This window comes from Lepisma saccharinum, chromosome 27, assembly GCF_977018435.1.
Source record: "Lepisma saccharinum chromosome 27, izLepSacc3.1, whole genome shotgun sequence".
Lineage (NCBI taxonomy): Eukaryota > Metazoa > Arthropoda > Insecta > Zygentoma > Lepismatidae > Lepisma > Lepisma saccharinum.
Genome location: NC_139255.1, coordinates 41,454,264 through 41,473,975, shown reverse-complemented (window position 1 = coordinate 41,473,975; position 19,712 = coordinate 41,454,264). Strand labels below are relative to the sequence as shown.

At 37.5% G+C, this 19,712-nt stretch overlaps 1 protein-coding gene across 3 annotated transcripts in view; it reads left to right on the top strand.

Annotated features, from left to right (window-relative positions):
* Positions 1 to 19,342, top strand: part of LOC145979973 (N-acetylgalactosamine-6-sulfatase-like) — a 39,271-nt gene extending 19,929 nt beyond the window's left edge. For all 3 annotated transcript variants that reach the window (XM_083112912.1, XM_083112911.1, XM_083112910.1), the window contains 7 exons: positions 7,403 to 7,599; positions 9,802 to 9,942; positions 13,585 to 13,700; positions 13,942 to 14,066; positions 14,698 to 14,800; positions 15,547 to 15,786; positions 19,162 to 19,342. In XM_083112912.1, the coding sequence (XP_082969038.1) occupies positions 7,403 to 7,599; positions 9,802 to 9,942; positions 13,585 to 13,700; positions 13,942 to 14,066; positions 14,698 to 14,800; positions 15,547 to 15,786; positions 19,162 to 19,248 (1,009 nt within the window). In that variant the 3' untranslated portion in view covers positions 19,249 to 19,342. The remainder of the gene's footprint in view (positions 1 to 7,402; positions 7,600 to 9,801; positions 9,943 to 13,584; positions 13,701 to 13,941; positions 14,067 to 14,697; positions 14,801 to 15,546; positions 15,787 to 19,161) is intronic.
* Positions 19,343 to 19,712: the final 370 nt, after the last annotated feature.

Below are 19,712 nucleotides of genomic sequence, written 5' to 3'. Positions count from 1 at the left end.
AAAATCTCCAGAAGAAATTCAAAACACAGAAAAAGTACTCAGACCAACACACACGGCATGTTGAATTTCAATCTGGACAAAAAGTGCTAATTTTAGACACAGTACTGGGATCAGTACCCAGCATCTCCACCATGTTTCCTCCTTCCCTTATTTCATTATTTTATTACCGGGATGTAAGTAAGAAAAGGTACTAGCGAGAGGTTTTGTAACAAGGCTCAGACCATTATATGTTCGGAGTGACGCCTCCGTCCTCCAGGTACATACCTGCGCTCTATCTTCTTCGATGTTCACTCGCACAAACCAAAACCAAAACTGACCTCAAAATTTCCTTCCGATCTTCTCAGATCGGTTTGGTTGCTTCGCTATACAAATTCCAATACCTGTCGATTCATATCCGTCTGTCAGGCTGGTACCTTTCCACGGATGAGACAAGTAATGGAATTTGTAAGGTCTGCATTCCAAACCGACGAGAACATCCTGTCTCCGTAATGTTTCGTTTTCAAGTACACCTTCTAATTCTTACCTACAAGTCAACAATATTGCAAAACTTTACTAGTACACTTTGTATCAATTTCAAATCTTGTAAATTATTTCTGTTATGCAAACGCATCAAATATGACAAGCAACATGGGTGTGTTATGATAAATTAATTTTATAAAGGAAAGGGTAAGTGTTGACTTACTGTTGGGATGCTATCATTTCCATAGTATTCTATTGGTTTTAGAATTTTAAGCGGCAGTAAAAATAAATGCCATTTGAAACCGTGAAGCTAATTGAGATTGCATACATTGAGAATAGCAGATGATGCCATTTTTCGATGGCTTGTATTGCAGCATCGAAAGAACTGGATGGGCAAATATAAGAAAAGTTGTTCGCCTTGATGTCCTCTACACACTGTGAAAATTACCCTGCGTATATAGGTTCAAGAAAATGATGCTGCGTTGCCAGAGATCCCGGGTTCGAATCCCGGTTTGGACAAGGAAGTTTGGGTTTGTCCAAAAATGGGAAAAAACAGAAAATGTAGTAAAAAAAATGACAACCAGAGAAAAGTGAATAACAGGGCATACTACTGCTTAGGGGTATTCCTTTAAAAAATAAAAAAGTCAGTACGGCGTTTGAATGCCACTTGGGAGACCCGGGTTCAATTCCTTGGGTGGGTGATCTAAGATCGGGGCTCATCCAGCCTCAAAGTAATGGGTACTTGGGGGCAACCCCGGAGAGTAAAGGCTGCCGGAGCATGGTGCTGATCACATCACCTTCAATTTGGCTGAGGTCGAGAATGTGTGGGGATCTATCCCCACATCCCCATAATGTGTCTTCATGGCACGGTGTACAGGAAACTTTGCCTTTTATATAACCTAATTTTTTGCCAAAACATTCTGTCAACTATTCTACTGTGGAGTGGATTTTCCTAATTTTACTCATCTTAAGTCATTCTGTGCAGTGATTCATCCACACCCCCTTAACACCCCCCCAACACCCTCCCAAGCAGAAAAGTGAAACACCCCCCTACAGGGGGGGGGGGGTGTAAATATGGATGTTTATATCAACAATAAAATGACAATACTTCAACATTAACAGAAAGGAATCATTTGTAGCTGAAGAAGCGTAGTCCAATGGACCTTTCGATCAACTGAAACTAAAGTGTCAAGGAAGGAGGGTGGAATGTGCAGCATGGCCATTTCTTGGAAACAGCAGCTCCCTTGACAAGGCTTTGGTCAGCTCTAGGGAAGGCTACACTGCCATCTGGAAAATGTCAAACTGACCTCTCGCCCTCCTTCCAGGGAGCACATTCCGCGCACAGTGTTGACAGTTCAGCGTTTGAATACCTTATATATTTCTTAAATATGTTTCAGATTCATAAATTCAATTATTCAACCCCTGTGTCAATGAAATTTACGTTTTGTTGAATTTCCCTTTCGATTCTTTCATGTGAAAAATGTACGATAAAAGTAAGGGAAGAAATTCAAAGATACAGGTTTGACTCCTTGTAGTGAATTCTGTTACTATGGTTAGCAACACTATTTTCTGTAACTTGGCGAGATGAATGATTTTAGAGTGGTAGAGAAAAGAACAGTCAAATGACTTAGGTCAGTCTCAGTCATGATCTCAGTGTAGCATTTCCGTTCGTGTTGTTGTTGTTCTGTTTAGTGTATAACAATGTCTGAAACTTTACTGCAAAACTGTCTGAAGAAGATAGAGAAAATGAAAAAAAACAGACAGAAAGAAACCGAAAGTGGTGAATAGAAAATCAGTGACACTATATGTAGGTATAATTTCTTCCAACCGATATTCATAAAGTACCAATATAAAATTTACTGACCGAGTATTCGATATGAAATGGCAAGTATTTCATGAAGAACCTAAGTGATTCATTCACGTCTATAGTTGATGACCATTTTTGTGGCTCCAAGAGTTCTTACCTTTGTAAAAGAAATGATATACTATTAGAAAGAGAGTTGTAAAAGGGGGAGGGTCCACGTGGGGTGCTTGCCTGGGTGATAAGTACAAATGGGGTGCCGAACAAGCAAAACAGATAAAAATAGAAAAGCGTTAACGTTGTGGTGCCCTGTGAAATTACTGGCACCCTATTAAATTAAAGTCATTGTCAGTTTGCAAAGATATACCTTTAGTAAAAATTCTTTGTATCTAGTCGGTTCCCTGACATAATAATGACATGTTTAATTTTATTCAACTTTTCAGAGGAAGCAAAGGAAGTGCAAGCAGGCCCGTAGCTAGAGGGGGGCAGGGAGCAACTGCCCCCGTGAGAAATACAGAACACCTAGAATTCTCACTAATCTTTACAATTACTCTAGCAACATAACAAAGACACTTATTGATTTTGTGATTTATGAAGGTGTGTGGGATTCAGTATAATGTCGTATCAGGATTGGGGGGGGGGGATTCCCTTTTTGGTAATAGTGATTCATGTGGTAGAGAGAGGGAGTGGATATTTGATTTTTGTTACTTAGCGTTGCTTTTCTGCCACTTATAGCTAATCGCAACAATGAATGATGACGTTATATTGATGAGAAGACACTCATAAACAGTTCCTCAACCACAGGGTGGCAGGGGGCATTGTCCCCCCACCCTCCCGACCTTGGACGGATGTCCATTTTAGGGGAAGCAAACATTGAAGTAAAAAAAAAACAAGACTAGGAGAATCTAAGAATAGCAGGACAATTGGATACTCATGATGGAATTAGTTTTTACGAGTTTCTTGCATTTTTCTTCGAGATGGCCAAGCAGCACTTGCAAGGGGCAATTGGCTCCCCTCTCGATTTCAAATTTTATACAAATAAAAATACATTTCGTAAAATTTCTTGCTCGCTTCGCTCGCAATGTCTTCTATTCTTATAGTCCAAGTTCAGAGCCGTAGCAATGGGGCGGTGAGAGTCGGCCCTGGGAGCCAAACGATCTATATGAGAAAAAATGTTAGAGAATACCATGGCACCCCGTAAAATTATTTATGCCCTATTAAAACATTTTTTTTCTATGAAAGTTAATATGAAATATTAATGATGACACTGTAATTCAAGAAGTCATTGATCAATCAAGGGATTCCTATTTGTTTGTCAGGTGTCAAAACATGTTTTTCAACTTATAATATAATACAATTCACACAATATTTTGCACAATGGTTAACGTAACCAGTAGGCAAACATTGTCTGTAGTGATGCAAGAGTCGCCCCTTTGAAGGAAATAGAGTCCGTGGTGGACTAAGGGACCCATATTTTAGCAAGTACAAAAAAAAATGTATTACAAATTTTTACATAATTCATCAAAGTGTAGATAATATGGAACCATTATTATTTAATTAATGCGATTTTTCTTGCATAACACAACACAATGGTGTTGTTGGATTCTCGTTAGATTCCTTTGTGTGGAAAAATCTTGCATACTGGAAACTAGAGGGAATCATTATGAAGCATGATTTATAAAGGTCTCCCTTAATCAGTTCTGCAGAGGCGCTCATTAATCGTGTATTAACATTATCAACCTGTAAATATCAAGTAGATACAGTCCCTATTAACCTATTTATGTTAAACTTTATATTCTTTGCCAATCTGGAAAGGTCATTATCGAGAAAATGCCATTTGATGTTGCTCGGTTTTTTTTTTGTTTTTTTTTGTCAGTTGCAGTTTCAAGATATCATCCCTTGTCTGTTACTTATCTCTTTTGGGGGGAGGTGTCAAGTGCCTCTGTGTACCCTGCTATATCTGCCAATGCGACACAATATATTGAAAATTTGCCCCCTCTAGGATTGACTTTGCCCCCTACCCCCCCCCCTACAAAGAATTCCTGGCTACGGGCCTGAGTGTAAAGAATTAAACATAAAAGAAATTTAATTTACATTAAGTCCCAAATTTATATCTGACCATAGGCGCACCAGTGAGGGCACAACGGCGCTTGCCACTGCCTGCTGGAAAACGTGGAGAGAAAATTTGTTTGGTTCATTGTGCTCTTTGTGTTGGATAGTGAAATTAATGCTATTCGATTTTTAAATGATTGAAAATAAAGCATTGCCTCAATTTAGAAGTGAAAATTCCTTGCCTTCCTTTTGCAGTTAACATGCCATGCATTTATTTGCACATGTTATTTTGTTTTCTTTTAAGGCAAAGAGGCACGTGACTCCTAATTCCCTGGAGTCTCTCATTTAGTATTTGAAAGATAAACTCTCAAAAGCGCCAAGCGTATTTTACAAAGTATTGTAAGGATGCATATGCACATGCATATTATTAATTAAACATAGTGACAGTATCCCATGATGTTTACTCTTTACAATCTTGCTTTGCTCGTTCGGCGTCCTCTTTCCCTCACCACATGTCTCCTGTTCTGACAGTTAGAAAATATGCATGTATAATTTTAATAGTAATATGTAGCGAGTGAGTTCCAAATTCTGCTGGTGTTTTTAAATCTCTGTTTAAACGATGATTAACAAACTGAAATAAAGTAATGAAACTCTATATATTTAGAGCATATCCATGAAGACGTAAAAATATAATGGGAAGTTGGGATGCATGTTTGATAGATACCTGATATTGCTTTTGAACGAAATCGGTCAAGGAATTTCATATTGAAGTCTTCAACGAACGAGCAAAGCAAGATTGTAAAGAATAAACATCATGGGATACTGTCGCTATGTTTAACTAATAATATGCATAATCAGTTTGCAAAGAAATAGTTCTAAAAATTTTCTTGCTCGCTTCGCTGGCAGTGTCATAATTTATTTAAGTCATATTATATCTGTATTTATTACTACTACTTCAGACAGGCAAGTGTGTGCACATCCATGCAATGCATTCTCACTGATATTTAAATTGGGCTCCCCAAGTTGAACTCCGAGTTACACCTACGGCAAGAACGATACAAATACAGTTAAAATATTGTGCAAGTGTTCCTAATTTCTATATAACTAGCTTACGAATTGCATGAAATGATTCCTGGTAATAATATGTTAAAATTTGATGTTTTTTTTAATGTCATCCCTTGTGTTTTGTCTAACGATTGATTAAATCAATGCAATCGGAAGGAAAGCAATACTCGAAACGTTAAACTGAAATGTTAACATTAATCTATTTTCCATCTTTTCCTGTATTTGACTTCTCTTTTCTTCTGAAATGTTACGTGAAGGGAAGGGAAAGGGGGGGGGGTTAATCTCTAGAAACATCAATGAACAAATTCGATTAGGGCGAACATTTTTAAAACGGTCCAAAATATGCACTTAACTTCCCCAAACTTACACCCCACTACAATTTTCCAACACCCACCCCCCCCAAGAGAAAAATCTTGGATAAACCCCTGATTCTGTGACTCACAGAAATCAGTATTAAAAAAACCCTGATATTTGGGGTTTGTACGCTTTGGTGGTGACAGGCACCCGTGAGACCTCACGCAGCAAGGATGGAGTAAGGTGAAGGAGGCCCCTTATACACTGTATAGTTGATTTCATATTATAGTCATTAAGGAACATATATTTCATAATGTTAAGAGCATACAAGATTCCCCTGTATGCAACTTACAACTTAATGTGAAATGACACCGTAATCCAAGAAATTGATCAATCAAAGGGGTTCCCATTTGTTTGTCGGGTGTCAAAGAAATGTATTTTCAACAATAGAATAATACAATTCACACAATATTGCGCAAATTGGTTAACGTAACTAGTAAGCCAACATTTTCTGTAGTGATGTAAGAGTCTCCCCTTTGAAGCAAATAGGATCCGTGGTAGTCCTAAGAGACCCATGTTTTAATGTACAAAAAAAAATAACAGATGTTGTACTTTACAAATTTTTACAGTATTCATCAAAGTGTAGATAATATGTAAACATTATTATTAACTTTATTCGATTTTTATTGCTTAACACAATACATTGGTGTTATTGAATTCTTCTTAGATTCGTTTATACGTAAAAATCTTGCATACTGGAAACTAGAGAAAAACATTATGAAGCACGATTTATAAAGTTGATACGTGTTAATCATCTATTAACATTATCGACCTGCAATCTAGTTGCCTCAGATTCGATTTTCGGTTGTAGCACATTTAAATTTCAAGTAGATACAGTCCGGATTATCCTATTTATCTTAAATTTTATTGATATTTGATGTTGTTCGATTTTTTTTTCGTTGGAGTTTCACGATATCATCCCTTTCCGGTTAGTAATTGCTTTGTGTGTGGGGGGGAGGGGCAGATATAGTGTACCCCACTATATCTGCTAATGCGACACAATATATTAAATTAAATTAAATTTTCCCCCTCAAGAATTGACTTTGCCCCCCTACTAAGAATTCCTGGTTACGGGCCTGCAGTGATGACAGTATTGTGTATTAGTGAAATGGCGAAGCAGGTACATGTGGCAGCAAGATATGGAATCAGGTAAGCTGTTGCAAGGAAGATTTCATTCAAACGGATGGTAAGATTATTCGCTGTACTTTACCTTCAAAGAAAGGAAATGATAAAGGACTATAGTTTATTTCTGCACTCAACTAAAAATATTATTTTAAATGAAAGCACAATATATACGTAACGAAATTTAATGTATCCCTTTTTATATATGAATGGTATATATTGCACATTCATTTAAAATAGTATTTTTAGTGGAGTGCAAAAAAACTATAGTCCTCTTCCTCCCTTTTTTTTGGCAATAATTTTCCCTTTTTTGCAATCCACTTTTAAGAGGAAAATTCTTCCCTTTAAAATACAGTCTTTACTGATAACCCTTACCAATCGTCAGTGAACACTACTCCAGAAGATCAGAAACTTGTCTGAATCAGGGTATAAACGATCACCAGTTAAAGTGAGTTTATGCCCATATGAATTGTTTCATGCATTAAAAAGTGATAATATAAAACTATACATAGTTCCACGAGCATTCATACATAAAAACTTTCATTTCAGATATTATGAAGAGTTCCAAATTATACACAATGCAACATATGGTTACTCAGAAATGACGAAACTTCAGCTTGAGGAAGTTAAGAAATACATTACGACCAAATCACAAGAGTGCAAACAATTTTTTGTATATTGGGCACCAGATTCAACCCACACCCCAGTCTATGCTTCTAATGAATATATTAACACAAGTAGACGAGGTAATTATTATTATAGCAGACATTCAGATAAGAAAGAAAAATGGCAACAAAATTTAATTTATACTGTAATTAAATATTTATAAATTACATTAAATACGAAATAAAAAAGCATGAATGTTATGTTTCTGATCTTGATGTGAACATGCGTATACCAGATAGGGATGAATAGTTAATCTGGCAGTTCTTGTATATGACAAAGAAGTGATCTTCTCTGGATAAATTTGGGCCAGTCACATACAGGTAAAAATATTGCTTATAGGAATAGGCTTAGCTGTATTTAATATTTATCTTCTGGAAAACTACCTTACACATTAAAGAAGTTTGTTAGATAGAAAATATAGATAACTTTGAAAATAGTAGACAGCAATGGGGCATGCTTTTATGCTGTGAATAAACATTTACTAATTTTTAAACAAAATCAATTCATATACTTATAATTTGTAGGGTATATTGTATTCTTATCATTATCATTTACATGTAATTAACATTTATGTGAGCATGATAGAGAGAATTCAGGAGAGCTTCTGTTTGCAATTCCAAATACTGAAACTTGTAAATTTTTAGGCTCCATTCTCAGTAGTGGCCATGTGTTGGTTTGGATTCCATATCAACTTAGGTCACATACTAACTAGTCTAACTTTCCATACAATGGATTTTTTGCAAGTAGTAAAAAAGAACAAATTTAGAACAAAAATGAAAATGACATTTTTCTCCATCTATCACTTTCTGAATACAAGTTGAAACACCAGAACAAAATTTTACCCATAAGATTTAAATTAGTAGATCATGTAGTATATATAAAAAAACTTAATTGTAATAAATCTTTAGGCAGCTCTAGAAACTTCATGGATGATATTATTATTATTATGACTTGTGCTGTGAATTAAAGATACTGTTTTTTTCCCCCCAGAGTATATAGGTTCATAAGTTGTTGGAATATAAGTATGGGAATAAGTTTGGTTTGATTTTTGATTTGGTGTTTTAAGTCCACTTTATGCGCAGTAAGGCTAATCGGGACTGGACCTACAGTTTAAAGTGGGATCCGAACCACTTGTGCCTCCACCGGGTATCGAACCCGGGACCCCTTGAATACAAGGCAATGACGCTGCCACTGCACCATGGGGGAGGCCCAAGTATGGGAATAAATCAGCTTTCAGACTAGTATGACAAGTGATAGAATACAGGCACCCATGACATTTGTCACTTCAGTTTGAAACCTGTATGTCACTTGTTGTTGTCATATGTAAGTCGAGCTGCACACCGGATCTGACACGACGAGTTATTCTTGTCGCAAACCATCTCCATGAATATTTTACCATAGTCCCTTATGGAAGGCTGCTCACCGGATGAAACATTTGACTCAAGTCACCTTGCAACAGGTTGCAACAACAATGAAGGCCCGTGGAATTTGGTCTTGCGTCGAGCAGCTTCGACAAAATGATCTGTGAATGTACTGGAAACGGGGGCAACTTGAAGCCAGCAATTAAATGAAGTCATTGGATCTTACATTAAATGGTTAATATCATACTTTCTAACCAATTATTTGTTAGAAATATATTCAATTCACATCAATTTTACATACACCTTGATTCTGCTTTAAACTCTATACTTAGAATGCATTGCAGGTCATGTGGTACGAATGGGAGAGGAAAGAAGAGTTTACAGGATTAATGTTGTGAAACCTGATGGTAAGAGACCTGTGCCCAAGATGAAGATTGAGGGATAATGTTGAGATGGATGTAAAGGAAATCTGTAAGGATGGAAAAAATTGGATTGATCTTGCCCAGGATAGGGACAGTTGGAAGGCTTACGTTGCTACAGCCATAAACCTTTGGGTTTAAGAAGGTAGAGTGTTTGTTAGACATTGTTACCTGCTTCTGAAATTATAAAACACAGACCTAAACCTACTGTGTACATAGAAAAAATCTGCTATGAGATTTCAGCCAACAAACTGACTCATCTTGCTGCATTGTGTCTTGTCACATTGTAACGCATTGTGTTACCTTTTGTTGAATTGTGCTGGATCTGGTGTGTGACTGGCCTCAGTTTGAAAGCTGCCTAAAGGGTTCCTACATAAAATGAAGACACAAGTTACTGAAGAAGACAAAAAATAAAGCAAAATTTAGTAGTTTCAAAGAGCACCAACACAAAGAAATTACAGAAATGAATAAAATGAATTAAACTTACTCAATTATATTTCAGGAATCTATGGTGATGCTGTGAGAGAAATAGATTCTTCAGTTGGAGAAATTCTAGCAACACTTAATTCTCGCAACATTCAGAACAATACATTTGTCTTCTTCACCTCAGACAATGGAGCAGCTCTGTATGCAAAGTTTCAAGGTAAACTAATTGTATTGTTTATGCATGTTACAATCAAGATAGAAGCCCCATAAAGCACAAAGTAAAATGATACACTTCAATGATGCTGGTGCCTTAGGGAAGCCTTTTTTTCTCACCTCTTCCTTCATTCTCTCTTGTATTCTGGCGATCGGGATGCTGTAGCTTCCAAATATCAATAGTCCTTTATGGCACTTTCCTTACAAACGTATATGCATGTGCGTGTGTGCGAGAGAGAGGGAGATATTTTAATTAAATCTAATTATTAGAAGTTAATGCTATAGCCAGGTATGTACATTTGTTCTGTGTTGTATCTCCATATATATATATATATATATATAATATATATATATATATATATATATATATATATATATATATATATATATATATATATATATATATATATATATATAACAGTTGGGCTGAAAAGTTCGTAGGCTGACTCATAGATGGCGTTACTAGAATTAAATCAATGTGATTTTTACTTAGTACTAACCTTCAAAAGATACGTGTATAAATTTCACAGCTGCCTGATAATTAGTTCGTGAGATATAGCATTGTGAGTGAAGCAGCTTTTGTTATTGTGAAAAAATGGATAAAAAAATAATTTTGTGTGTTAATAAAGCATTGCTTTTTGGCGAAAAAAAATACTGTTGAAGCCAAGGCTTGGCTTGATAAACATTATTCGGACTCTGCACCAGGAAAATCAACCGTTGAGAAGTGGTTTGCTAAATTTAAACGAGGCGAAATGAGCATCGAAGACAATGCACGCAGTGGACGCCCCAAAGAGGCTGTTACCGACGAAAACATCAAAAAAGTCCACAAAATAATTTTAAATGATCGTAATATTTGAACATGCGAAAGCTGTGTGCAAAATGGGTGCCGCGCGTGCTCACAATCGACAATGCACCGTGTCACAAATCAATGAAAACGATGGCTAAATTTTATGAATTAGACTACGAATTGCTTCCCCATCCACCATATTCTCCAGATCTGGCCCCCAGTGACTTTTTCCTGTTTGCAGACCTTAAAAGAATGCTCGCTGGAAAGAAATTTAGCACTGATGAAGAGGTAATCGCCGAAACTGAGGCCTATTTTGAGGCTAAAGAGAAATCGTACTATAAAAATGGCATCGAAAAATTGTATGACCTCCATATTATCGTTGAATTGCCCTCGAAGGCAACTATATTGAATAATAAAATCGAATTTTGTAAAAAAAATATTTTTTACTATGTTAGCCTACGAACTTTTCAGCCCAACTGTTATATATATAAAAAGTGAAAGAGGAGAGAGGAAACACTCACCAGACAAAGAAAAAATTCAAATTTTCGTGATGGTATGTCACATCTTTAGGAGTAGAGAGACGTTTTAGAACTAAGTGACAAGATGGAAGAGTAAGCATGACCTGCAGTGTTGCCAGGTCCCGAAAAGAAAAAAAAAGTGTTGACAGTACCACAAAAAAAAATATATATATATATAGATGGTTCTTTCGCCTGGCTTTTCGAAAACTGTGAGTGGTGGGGGGGGGGGGGTTGGTTGGGAAAAGGTGGTGGTGGAGATGAGAGGCATTACTGGGTGGCCTTGTTCAGGCCTGGAGGTGTGGTTGCATTCATGGTCGATATGTAGGCCCTCTCCCATCTTCTACGTATTGAGGTGTTGGTGGATTGGGGCAAGGAGTGGACGATCGCTACCTGGAAGCAGTCATTAAAAGGAATATTGTGGTGATTGGTGTGAATGGCAACAGCAAAGTCCAGGTTTTGGGTAGAGGAGCGGTGGTTGTTGATGCGGAGGTTCAGGGCTGTGGAGGTTTCCCCCCCGGTAGAAGCTCCCACAGATGTTGCACGTGAGGATATAAATTAGGTTAGAGCTGTAGCAGGTTACTTTGGGGTAGAGGGTGAATTTGCCAGTGGTAGTGTGGATCTGGAGGGTGCGGGAAGTGACAAATATGGGGCAGGTTTTGCACCTTGGGCGGTTGCATTTGTGGGCAGGTGCGAGTTGATTGTGAGTAGGTGGATTGTGGTGGACCAGGATGTTTTGGAGATTGGGAGGGCGTTTGAAAACAACTCTGGGCTTGTCGGGGAAGATATTTCTGGTGTCAGGATCACTGTGCACACACTCTACGTTCCCTCCTTCCCATCCTGCACAGTGATCCTGACACCAGAAATATCTTCCCCGACAAGCCCAGAGTTGTTTTCAAACGCCCTCCCAATATCCAAAACATCCTGGTCCACCACAATCCACCTACTCACAATCAACTCGCACCTGCCCACAAATGCAACTGCCCAAAGTGCAAAACCTGCCCCATATTTGTCACTTCCCGCACCCTCCAGATCCACACTGCCACCGGCAAATTCACCCTCTACCCCAAAGGAACCTGCTACAGCTCTAACCTAATTTATATCCTCACGTACAACATCTGTGGGAGCTTCTACCTGGGGGAAACCTCCACATCAGCACCACCGCTCCTCTACCCAAAACCTGGACTTTGCTGTTGCCATTCACACCAATCACCACAATATTCCTTTTAATGACTGCTTCCAGGTAGCGATCGTCCACTCCTTGCCCCAATCCACCAACACCTCAATACGTAGAAGATGGGAGAGGACCTACATATCGACCATGAATGCAACCACACCTCCAGGCCTGAACAAGGCCACCCAGTAACGCCCCTCATCCCCTATCCTCACACTCACCACCACCTTTTCCCAACCAACCCCCCCCCCCACCATTCACAGTTTTCGAAAAGCCAGGCGAAAGAACCATCTATATATATATTTTTTTTTTGTGGTAGTCAACACTTTTTTTCTTTTCGGGACCTGGCAACACTGCAGGTCATGCTTACTCTTCCATCTTGTCACTCAGTTCTACAACATCTCTCTACTCCTGAAGATGTGACATACCATCACGAAAATTTGAATTTTTTCTTTGTCTGGTGAGTGTTTCCTCTCTCCTCTTTCACTTTTTATTTAGCCCTTTGGCCCTCCTTCCTTTTATTCTATATATATATATATCTTGAATAATTTTACACAGTGGCATACGTTTTAGGGGATAAACTGCAAACACTAGCCAATTGGTACTACTAAAGAAGAACTTTCAGAAAGATAATTGTAAATATGTCGCTGCTTTGATTCATATAATGTTGTGCATTCCTTTTGACCTTATGTGCCAACTACTGTTTGTGGTACTAACATGAAATTCTGCATGATTACTTCATTTGTACTGAAATTACAGATGATAATTTTTTTGAATCTTCCAGGAGACAAATGATTTAATTCTTCCACTTGTCCAAGTTGAGCAATTTCCTCTCTAACATTCCTAGTAACTGAGCCCAGTAGCTTGATCTGATAACCAAATCTGTGTCAATTCTCGTATAGCAGAACAAAGTAAGCTCAACAAAAATAAATCTTCACTGTATCAACAAATATTACAGTAATCACTCCGTATGTTGTTGTAGATATGACATTGTAATGATTTTTTTATTTATTTTGATGGTCCTGATGATTCCTTCTAGTGTAGTAGAATTCCTTACCAAGGAGTGATAACTTATCAAAACTAATGTCAAGGACCTTAATTCAATATGTATACATACATTCAGGAAGAAATATTTAATTTGTTATTCAACTGAATTACTTTTCATTTCAGCTGGCACCAATGGTCCGTTGTTATGTGGTAAACAGACAACATTTGAAGGTGGGACAAGGGTTCCTGGAATAGCATATTGGCCAGGAAAAATTCCTGCCGGAACAGTTTCACATCAGGTACATGCACTTGCGTTGAATTGGTATGAGGTTTAATTAGAGATGTGCAGTGACCATGTTATTTAATGTAAAAAATATACATATTTTGAATTTTCTTGCACATAAATTTACATAAGATAAATATTTGAACTCTTACTGTAGTCACAAGAAACAACATAGAGCCTTGTGGAAAGTTTAATGCTGAAACTGAATTTTCAGTCTTGAAGATATTGATAAATAATTCAGTTTCGGTTATTTACAGGTTGGATCACACATGGATTTGCTCCCAACAATAGTTGAAATGATAGGTCAAAAGATTCCTCAGGATTTAACAATAGATGGCATTAATCTATCAGATGCACTATTTCAGCAAAAAGCAGTGAGGAGGTAATTTTTTTTTTGTTTTTTTTTTACAACATTTTGCAATTTCAAGTGAAATTTGAAGCAGATAGATTACAAATATAAAGCTGGCTGCTAACAATTCAAAATAGTGTAGAACCTGAATGTTGTTATATTTACTAACTCCTTAGAATCCGAAGTGCTTTCTTTATGACTTTGTGCAGGAAATTTGCATTTATATTTATAAGAGAAATTAAAAATAAATAAACAAAGAAACAGACTAAATAATATTTGTAGCCTGTGTATCAGTAAAGTTATTGTTTTATCAATAAACCAGCCATAATTGACCAATGATTAAGCAATTAATCAGTGTCATACTTAATACAATTATGTAAAGAATGTACACAGTCTCGGCAAACTTTAAAGAACTTCCTGCTGGTTGTATTTGAATTTGCATTTTTCTTATTTTGAGTCATGTTTTAGCCTCTTATGGTAATTGCAATGATGGATACTTGCAAAGGAACCCAGACAAGATTGAAAGTCGATCTCACAACACATTCAGTAGCAAAGCTACTTTGGTTCTAAATCAACTTTTACTATAGGCAATAACAGGATTTTTCTACTGAGAATTATGTAACAGTTTCAACAGTTTATGTATCTACTTTTTTTTTCTGCACAGGCCTTTATTCCACTACAGAGGTGATCTGTTAATGGCAGTTCGTTACGGAATCTATAAGATCCATTTGTGGACTTGGACTACACCCAAGGAGGAGTTAGAAAAGGTAACATAATTGCATTTCACACTAATAAATCATGGAAAAAATTTAGTAATTGGCAGTGGCGATGATGGAGTTCCAAAAAACAGGGGGGGCAAGGTGCAAAAACTAGGGGAGGGGGACAAGAACAGTTTACGTTCCCTTGATACATATGCTTTAGCAGTGTGGGAGAAAAAGTGGAAAAAATGAAGGGGGCCCTTTGCCCCCCCCCCAATCGCCGCCACTGGTAACTCGCTTTATCTAATAAATCGTGGCGTAACAGCCCGTGAGGGCAAGTGTCTACCTACCAATTGCCGATTATCCAACCTGTTACGAGGTGATGTGTTGTCAGCACGTCGAACAAGGCCACCCCCTCCCATTCTTGTAGGTTCTCTGTGACCAGGTTAAGCTACTCATTTGTAGCTCTCCAATTTTCTCATGGTGGTGGGTGGCCACTGGTCCCATACACAGGTCAAAATCTCACGAGAAATGTTGTTATGCTTCCCCAAGAAGACTCTAACCTGTACACATCCTGCAGCCGGAGACCAAAGCTTGCACGGCAATGGTACGGAACAACTGGATTTATCCATTCACTTCTAATACTGTGTTTATCATGCAAATTGTGAATCATTTCCTGAACATGGGATTCTCTTTTCCCTGTTTTTGGTTGGTACTGGCCTTTCAGGATTGGTTAATTTGATACAGAATATGCCATTAAAATTACATAAATCAATTTTTTATGTACCTTATATCTACTCACTGTTCCTTTCTAGGGAATGAACCACTGTCCTGACATGTCCATTCCTAATGTTACAACTACCATGTTGACAGACCATACGGAGCAACCAGTTATGTTTCATCTTGGAAGAGATCCTGGAGAAAGATACCCCTTGCACCCTACCAGTGCAGAATATCAGGAACAGTTGCCTGTTTTCCGAGCAATTATAGATAAACACGATGCTTCCTTGGTGCCAGCTAAACCTCAACTGGATTTCTGTGATAAAGCGGTCATGGTGAGTATTAGGGATTATTTAATAATAACAATAATAATAATAATAATAAAATCATTTTAGTGAGATTTTTGTAATACTCTAAACATAAATTCACAACTCGCACCATTTTGTGATGGTTATATCTGCATAAAATCTACAAAATTAAGTAAAATTTATGTGTAATGCTTAAAAAATCATGTACAAGATTGCTTAAGAATAGTGCTACAGTAAAATTCATGTGCATTTAGTACAAACTTTGTCTTGCTGCTACATGTTACTCAATGTTGGGTATTTGAATGTGATAACATAACAAATGCAAAACAACATATGTTACTGCTTAAACTCTTAAGTGGCTGGGACAATTATGTACTTTTGCCAATGACAAATTACTATATGTGTAGCTCATTTAAAGCCCCAGACTTTCATATTTGCATAAATTCATGACTAGGGCTGAACCGATACCGATACCCACAGATACTGATACTTGTATAATTCCAATGTAAAATATATGTGTGTGTGTGCTCTGTTGCAGTGATGCATCTCAAGTTTACAGTCTTTTTTAGATCAGTGACAATCGATCAGACGTTTCAAATATGAGAGAAATATTATAAGAAGCTAAGAGCGAGATGATCGTGTCGTTGTCCCCCACCCCCATGTTGGAAAATGAGATCATGCCTCTTCAACCTCCTCTAAAACGTAAAGGATCAATCTTCCCAAACTAACATTAAATCATAAGTGAACACAAGAATAATTGGCGATTTACCAGCCCCGGCCGGACACGTCGTCTACAACTAACAGTAAAGCTGTAATGTAAAACCAATCTCGTCTCTTTGTTGTCCTTTAACAAAGAGATCCATTGGCGTGGAGGAAAATCCAAACCCATCACTACACGTTCCAGAAAGTACCTGCCATCATCTGTCGTTCAAAGGACATTATTCCTCTGCCGCTTCCCTGTGTTGAAACATGCCTGCTGAAACCCAGTTATCCAGGCCGGGAAAAACAAAAGTCTAAATTGGAAAGGAAAAGAGGATTAGCCCAGGTATTTGAATTGCCAGGAATATGCTATGTACTATGTCTGAGACATGTCCACAATACACCAGGTACCTTGTTGGCACCGGGACCTTATTGGGATTATTGTTACACGAGACCGCATCTGTGGGAACAAAGCCTGGTAGACTTCGAAGGAACTCCTATGAGGATAATTTCACGTTACCCTTGATTTGCAAGATACTTGACCGCGAGTCTTATCTGCGTATGGATTCTTTGTCACGTACTTGCCGTTCACGGAACTTGAGTCCATGTTCAACTAACAAATGCACAAAAATGTATTTTTCAGTTTTTTTCAAAGCCAAAGGTAAATTGGAAAAGATGAATGAATCTTTGAAAAGGAACAAATTTTGGTTTTGGCCACGCTTCTAGCGACTCAAAGACAATGGTATCGGCTAGTATCGGTGTAAAAATATCAACCGATACTTTCAGATACTGATACCCTTGGTATTGGTATCGGCTCAGCCCTATTCATGACCTTTAAGGTGTGTCATGACTAATGTTTTCACTGGCTAAGCCACATAGTGTAATAGGAGCCAGGCCCATTTAAACTTGAGACAATATTGAGAATGAGACAAGCATCTGTAAAATGAAGACCAAGACTGTTTTCATGAAATTTCATGTACCCAAGTTTCAGTTTTGGTTCAGACGTTGAATAAGATTTAGAAATTTTATCTAAACCAAATCAAAGATTGGGACACCAAAAAGAATCAAAGAGGAAAGATAAGGATTGTCTTTAACTGCAGCCGTACCAGATTTCACCTTCTGTGTTGGAGGGTATGTCCCGTTGACCAGAGGTAGAGCAAATTTACAGTGACATGACAAGATTTCCAAATGAATATCTACGTTTATTCAGGTTACTAATATAAAGGTACCCCACTTATGACAACTAAAGAAAAGAGATGGGCAACGGTGAGCAGGTGAGCTCACTAATGGAAGCAGGCAACTTAGCTTGGCTACTGTACTCTTCCTGTTTCCCGGGTTGAGAGCCTGGTGCTGGCTGGCCCAAGGCATTGTTCCTCTGGACAGGTCCTGGCGTGTCCACACAGTTTCTGACAGCTCTGCACTGGAATCATTCCTCTCCATGCTGGCAGCACTTGCACTACAGCAAACTCATAGTGACCTACTTGTTGTCTCCTCACTGTTCAGTCTCCCTGCATTCTCCTCCTGAAGTACGTTGTTTACCAGTTTTATACGTGGTCTTGAGAGTTGGACACTGACTAGGATTTGTTCTGGGTAAAGCCTGTAAGTACATGCAATCAATAACTCCCCCCCCCCCCCCGACACACAAAAACAACATTTCCTGACCTTTCCAGGTTTTCCAGATCAAGGACCAAAAAGTTAAAGACTAAAAGCCATTAGGGAATTAATGTATTTAAACATGTGTGCAAAAAGATCACAGAGGTATCGGTTAGAATTGATCTACCTATACTTTTCCAGCATATTGGTCTTTCACGAGGTCTGGAAAAATGGCGCACAACATTTTCGTGGAGTGTAATTATCCTGGAAATTATGCAAAATAAAAACTCTCTTTTCATTTTGCACCAAATTTGCATGAAAAACTATATTTTGTAATTATATATCATCTACTTTAATATTCTGATGCAATTCTTGAACATCTAAAACAAATTTCTTGGTAAATTGATACACATAATTGGAAGTGGTTAATTACACACCAATATTGATCAATATTTTGAACAAATTTCAATTATTTCAATTTTCAACTATCTGTATCGGTGTAAATCGGTAAACAACAAAATTAGAATTCATCTTATACGTTTTTAGAATATTCACCTCGTATGTAAAAGCGATAACAAGAAGGGAAACTGAATATTGGAAAAGGGTATTGTATTAGTAATACTTGGCATGTATTGACTTATGATTAACAAAGAACCTTTTGTTAAAAAAATAGCAATTACAGTAAAATTCAGTAATAGTATCTGTATTAATCCTCATATGTACCACACGACCAAAAAATTGCAAAAGAAAGTGGGAAATACCAATATCCTTACTGTGGTAAATTTTCAATGTGAAAATACTTCAAAACCTGACCTTAACCTAGAGTACTTGAAATACAATTTCTAATGCAATACCTGTAATACTCAGTATATCAAATTGAAGTGTAGTTTGCCGACAACAAATTTTAAACTTTATGCTAGTCCTTACTTTTCTTTGTTTGTTCAGAAAAAATAAATTCCCTGATTTTTCCAGACTGGTACACTCTGTTAATGCAATCCCATCACCACAAGGTCTCTCATGATTGCCAAGTCCAATTCTGAACACTTTGAAGTTCCCTACATATGAACCTAAAATTACTAAAATGTCAAAAATTATTTTGTATTGTAACAGAACTGGGCTCCACCTGGCTGTGAAGATATAAACAAATGCCTACCTTCACCTCCATCTCACCCTTACCGGTGTATATGGCCACACTGATCTCGATGGGGTGCTGTCAAGATACATCTTCAAGTGGTGCAACAGTATTTACAAAGGAATTCATATTTGATCGGCAGCAGGACTTTGGTCTTCAATATGAATATATATATATATATATATATATATATATATATATGAGAGAGAGAGAGAGAGAGAGAGAGAGAGAGAGAGAGAGAGAGAGAGAGAGAGAGAGAGAGAGAGAGAGAGAGAGAGAGAGAGAGAGAGAGAGAGAGAGAGAGAGAGAGAGAGAGAGAGAGAGAGAGAGAGAGAGAGAGAGAGAGAGATAGAGAGATAGAGATAGAGATAGAGATAGAGAGAGAGATTAAATAAAAACCCTACTTCAGCTGACCTTACACCGATAATGTAGCAATATTTTTACTGGTTTTTGCCAATGCATATGCTTAAATATTGTAGAAAATAAATCTCTATGGAACAATTTCTTATTGTAATATTTACTGTAAAAA